Here is a 6237-nt window from a genome sequence, read left to right as displayed (position 1 = left end):
GAGGGTAGGTCGAAGTATAGTCGCGAAGGAGGATAGGCGGGTATCATATTGTATGCTTAAGGCCCTGGATCCGATAAGATCCTGAAAACCACTTGATAGACGATTCTCCTCGTTCTCCTTTTTCATCCCTCTTTCCACGTTTCTTCGTTCAGCCTTAGAGACTGTACACACAGAGAGTACCTTCTTTTTTTCTCTCTCTCTCCATCGTCTGGAGTGGATACCGCTACATTGTTTCACGTCGACGTTATTCATATGTATGAGCACAGGGTAATGGGATGCTGGATTAATAAAAATGTTTTCGTCGTGGTTCTTTCTTCGAGCGGCGATGATCGAGAGCAAGAAATAAACGAGCCAAACGCTGTGATTATCCTCTGGCTACGGTGGAATTTAACGATCCGCTTCGTGCAACCTACCACCGACGCGACCTGTCTGATCTGAACAAACGAATGGAATAGAATGAGAAGGGGGAGAGAGACGTGGATTGACGCGCTTTCGAAAATTTTCCACCATCTCTCTCTATTGCTGTGCTTGCTCGAGGGTTGAAATAGACACGCGGTGGAGACGTGGGTCGACGTTTTCTCGAAAATTTTCGGAGTTCGGGAATTTAGGTGTCGAGGAAGATGTGGGTTTAATCATGATCGCGATAACGATCTAGCTTTTCGAATATATTTTTAACGGTTCTCCTGGAGTATAGCAAACGTTCAATTTAAGAACACTTAGCTGAGATTAATCTTGGGTTATAAATGAGAAATTTATAAACTTCTATAGGGTAGTTTCTTTTTTCTTTCTTTTTCGGTGGTAGAACATTTATCTTCACGTTTAATCCCGATGTCTGCTCGTACCAATTGTGTCGCTAACTCGTTCCTACGTCCAGAAAGACAACCAACCCCTGGTGTCGTGCACGAACGCGTTTTAATATCCTTACAACAGTCCGCCTTTGTTGGCAGCATCGACACGTCGCCGTATCAAGATCCATTTCGCTCTAACGTGCTCGCCCCCTTTAAATGCCCGGCATCCCGCTTAACCCTAGGCGAGTGTGCGCATCCCTCCTGTAGCGAGTGTCCCTTCGCTGTAATATTTCACTCGACCTTAAAGCTACGTTCGACTCGATGTTTTCGAAATTCCAACTCGAGGCTGTGCATATTTTATAATCACTTTCTCACGAGTCTCGCATTTTATTTCGGCGTCAATGTGTTTGTTAAACCTTTTTCTACTGGTTTCCTATCATACTAGAGGCTAAGGGAGCTACTTGAATTTCTTTTTTTACAGGAAAATTTAATTATTGAATTTTTTCAACGGTGGAATGTAAAATTGCTGCGGGAACTTTTTGACATTGCAAAGTACACCTGTCCCCCGATTTACACGGATGATCGGTTCCTCAGAATACCGTGTAAATCGAAATCATGGCTTTTTGTATGAAAAACCGTGTAAATCGGGGAAAAAACAAAATGCGCATAATTTAGTCAGTGATTGAATTAAATTCATTATTTTAAATGTAATATAAAAATAAAATAAAAGTGAAAAACAAAAAATATTCAGAGTCAGGGTTTAGTTTCGAGCGAGCGATCGATGAAGGCGAAAATAACTTTACTTACTTTTTGTGTGCAAAAAATTCCGTTCATTTTTTCGTTTAATGCCAGTGTTAACAAACGAACGGTACTAAAAAATGACTGTACAAATATGTTCCCCGCATAAACTTTTATTTTTAACAGTTTATATTTCTGAAAAGCCGTTATTTTGAAAACCGTGTAAATAAAGTACCGTGTAAATCGGGGGATAGGTGTATTTTTCATTGAATTTTCTGTATGCTAAGAGATGGGAAGATCTCTTGGATTTCTTTTAGATAAAGTATCAAGAATAAAAATTTGTAATTTGGTTAAATGGAGAGAAAGGGAATTTTCTAGAGTAAAGGATTCTCTAAACATCTTTATTAGAATTTTCTACTTTCTCCCCGTTCCAAGTGTCACCAGGGTTCCCTAAATTTTTCTAAATTTCCAACTTTCATTATCCAGTTTTTCTAAAAAGATAGGTCCAGATTTGATAAAAATATCACCAAGATTCTCCGAATTCTCCTAAGCACAAACCCAAGAAAATTTCCAAATCCCATTACACAATTTCCCCCAAAAAACCTTCACAAGCCCCAGAAATTTCGCCAAAGAATTTTCCACCGTTTCCCCAGCTTCAATTCCCGTTCCGTACTGAAAAGAGCCGACATTGGCCAGGCACATTTTCCAGGTTACAATGTCACTGTGACAACGAGAGACTCGCACACAGGGCTGGCAAAAAAGCGCATCCAGTTTTGTAGAGACGCGAGACGGGAAGAAAAAACGAAGGGTGGTAGGCTGACTGTTCGCGGATGGAGGAGAATATATATTCGAGGGTGACTTCACGTGGCCCCGAGAGGGCGGGGGAAATAGCAGGCATTGTGCCCGGAACTTTGCTCTCTCCGCAATACAATAAAATCCTCTTTGCGCGGCGCGTCATTGTTTAACGGCTGATTGACGTTGATCGAGGGGCACGACGGCCCCCGTCGCCCCTCGGCCTGCCGGAAAAGTGTCGCCCCGTGGAATCTCGCGCGCTCGCCTGCACCCGTTAACGGACGTCGAGACGCCAGGCCGGTCGAATATTAGGCGATCGGGAAAAGTTCTGTCACGGTGAAACGTGACGCGTTTCTATCTCCTCGTGAATTTTCATTCCAATTATTCCTGGCCAACGAGAGGAATTCTGTGGAAATGCGAAGACGTAAGGTAGTTTCATTCGGAGATCTACCATTTGCGAAATTTTAAATGTGTATATTATTAATTTTGGTGAGACAAAGTTGAATGCAAAAGATACTTTCTACGCAAGAGATTTTCAAAATTTGTTTATTAGACTCGGAACTATCGTAGATCAAATTTGAAGCCGAATTAATCAGAAGACAGAGAAATTGAAAATAATTATACTATGGAACACTGTATTTAACTTGAAAATTAGGGGAACCCTTCTCTAACCCAACCTATATTAAATGAATTTTCCTCGTTAATTTATTTAAAGAGAAAGAGTCTCTTCCCCGATAATCAAAGTGTTCTAAACCGCAACGTTTCAAGTCCCGAAAAGGGACCGCCTCAAAATTTCCTCCGCCCAAATTTTTATTCCCCTGAAACATTACTCGAAACAGAGCAGGAGGGACAGAACATTTCCTATCCGCTTGCGTGCACGTTAGAAAGAAGAAGAAGAGAAGAGAGGTTCCTCGATAGTAGAGATAGAACTATTCGAAACGGGACAAGGGATGCCCTGACTTGCGTTGACTCTTTGACGTCCAGCGGCGTCACGAGCATTGTAACACGGGAGACCAGTGACGCGTGACACGTCCCTGGAGGGCCGAGGGCGCCGCTAAATAGAACGCCCATTAGTAACGAATACCGCGAGGAATCCCCTCGTGTGCACCACGGCCAGCCTCTCGTATACATAATGCGGCCACGTTCGGCCAGGGGTGAGTTCCGAGGCTGCAGCCCCTCCGGGAACGATACGCGGTCGCGATAATTTTCTGTTAGCCGGTCGCGCGCGAGGGCGAGGATTTTCGTGAGAGCTGCACATGCCTAATAACCGGCTGCGACGATCTGCCAACGAGATTACCGGCAACTTCAAGCTTCGTGCTGTTTTAACCAACCCCCTTCCCCTCTTTCGATCCACGTTTGATGTCTCCTACGATCTCCTGTTGATCCGCTTGGAATTTTCTCATTAGAACGGAGGGGGACAGGGAAAGGGTACCGATTGGTTGATGCGATCATCCGTGTTTAACCTTCTGGCTAAGCTCGATTTTTCTCGTTTTCGAGGATTTCGGGGATTTTTAGTCTAGTTTCATCAATTTCACGTGTCTGTCTGCATTATTGCACTTTGTGCTGCGATTTGAAAGTGTTTGGACAAGTTTAGGGTGGAAATGAGAAGGTGTTCAATTTTTAGGCACCCTCGTACGACGAATGCAGAGTCGTTTCGACTCAACAGCGAGAAGTCAGGCGGCTCTCAGATTACGTTTGGTACAGGAGGTACACCTATTTTACGTATCAAATGTAAATAAACAAGAAAAATATAAAAAATGTACAGTTGAGAGTATACACATTTGTACACGTTTCCTTCTTGAAATCCGTGTACTATAGAAACTTTGCTGCGTTAAAGTGTCTTCAAATGAAAATAATCGAAGAATTTGCTGGAATTGATTGGAATGAAATTTGAGAGCTTGCAAATGAAGATGCTGGTTAACCCTTTAATTTACGATTTTTCTGTGACTATATACCTACTGCATCTCTGTGAGAAAATTGTAGAATCGTTTCAAGTCGAAAATCTGCAACTTTTGATAAGGTATTTCGCCAGTTCCTCGTCGATCAATCTTCCCAATCGCGTTCATTCCATTAAACCAGCGAATTCAAGCTCGATAACGAACCCGATCGCCGTTGACAAGTGAAATTTCAGACCTTTCCTCGCATGGAAACGAACCGCCGTAATAGCAGAGAAATCGTTACCCGCCAATTGAGATATCAATCTCGGTAATCGTTTAATCGCGAGATATCGATAGATCGCCAGGCCTGGCTATGGAGCACGCTTGCGAAACGACCGCGTTACCATGCAACGTGCAATTATGAATTTTCACGGATTAACGTTAAAACCTCCTTTCTGCGCTCCGTTTCGATACCAAGCAATCGATAACTACTTCGCGATAGACGTAGACATTGCGTGGAAATTCGAGTGTTTGAAAATTTCCAATTATTTCAATTTTACATTCGATCGACTGCGTGAAACGTGAGAATTGTGTAATAGATATTTGAGCATTGTTTCATTGCTGCAGCCGGAATTGCGAAGAGGTTCGTTACTAACTCAGACACAAGGGCGATCTCTAGAGATGCAGACGTCAGATGGCGAGTAACCAACTATACGTAAGCCAAGTGGAAATTCAGTGAACTCTCCAAAATTCAAATTCCATTGAGAACCCGGTGTCTGCGGAGGTCGAACGCGGTGGAGTTCCCTGGCCGGTCCCTAGACTACAGATCGACCCTATTCCTACGTTAAAATCCTTTCCAGAAGTGATCGCTCTTTATCATTCACCACTCCTAAAAATATTTTTCCAAATTTCTATTACATCGTCTAACAGGAAATCTGGGAGATTGATTGCTCAACCCTTTCGCTAAATTTTCGTAAACCAAACCATATCGAAATTATATTTTCCTCGACTGTTCTTTTTACTAAAAAAGAATGTCCACTGAGTCACAATGTCGGTGAGTCCACTGTACTCAAAGGGTTGAGTGTTGAAAAGTTCAAAGTTTCCTCGTGTCAACTTAAAAATTCGCAAACTAATAAACAAATCCTAGTCGAAGTAAAAAATCACAGAGACTGTCTCGAGACTCGAAGCACACTTCAAAAGACACCGCCAATCAACCTCAGAATTTGCAAAACTTCCACGATCGAGTGAAAAAAAAAAAACAAGCCCCTGCCACATCGAGATTTGCGCGGGAAGATAGGTAAATTCGCGCAGAGTCCCCGGTCGAGTCCACCTGAAATTGGCAGCTCGGGCCAGCGAGGGTGCTAATTTTCGAGGGTCGGCTTTCGCGGGCCTGTAATTAATGGGGTTTGTCATCCGAGTAAAAAAGCCCCGTGGGTGTAGCGAGGAACGGCAGTAGGTAGCCCGATCGTTGATTGGTATCGGTAATTGGCCTGATTGTCCGCTGGCCCAATTAATTTAATTACGTTTAATTGCGTATCGAGCCAACTCTTCGTCCAGTCGACTCGTCTTTTTTCCCTCTATGTTCTTCTCTATCCGTTCTCCACGGTTCCGCATCCTCTCTTATTGTCCAAAGTGCAGGGACAAAGGCTAGACGTAGGCAGTGGTCGTTTCTGCAGGTCGGAACGGATTCCATTCAATTTCCGCCAATCGATCGATGAAATTCGCTAGGACGAGAAATACAGCCCTTGATTCCCTCGATCCTACGTGGGCAGGCACCAACGACACGCGCTTTCTACGTTACACGTTCAACGCAACCTCCACGACGACCAAGGAGTTTATGCAGAGAGAGAATGGCCCGCGTTTCCAACGGAGACGTTTATGCAAATCGCGGAGGCACACGCGGGAAAACGCCGTTAAAACGTCGCCCGAACGTTCGCGGACGGGTAATGCCATGCAAATCTCGGCTAGTTCCCGAAAGTTCGTTACCGCACCCCCCGCGGGAAACGGAGACACTGGGGTGAATTTTCGGGGGAAAAATTATG

The 6237-nt window shown here is 43.9% G+C and overlaps 1 protein-coding gene across 1 annotated transcript in view; it reads left to right on the top strand.

The window, feature by feature from the left end:
• The window catches only part of LOC108574227 (netrin receptor UNC5C-like), a 49655-nt gene extending 44755 nt beyond the window's left edge, over positions 1-4900 (top strand). The window contains exon 12 of the mRNA XM_017936769.1: positions 4823-4900. Within this exon, the coding sequence (XP_017792258.1) occupies positions 4823-4900 (78 nt within the window). The remainder of the gene's footprint in view (positions 1-4822) is intronic.
• The last annotated feature ends 1337 nt before the right edge of the window (positions 4901-6237 follow it).

This window comes from Habropoda laboriosa, unplaced genomic scaffold, assembly GCF_001263275.1.
Source record: "Habropoda laboriosa isolate 0110345459 unplaced genomic scaffold, ASM126327v1 scaffold46, whole genome shotgun sequence".
NCBI classification, from domain to species: domain Eukaryota; kingdom Metazoa; phylum Arthropoda; class Insecta; order Hymenoptera; family Apidae; genus Habropoda; species Habropoda laboriosa.
The sequence above is the reverse complement of the archived record's forward strand: the minus strand, read 5'-3'. Positions and strand labels throughout refer to the sequence as shown.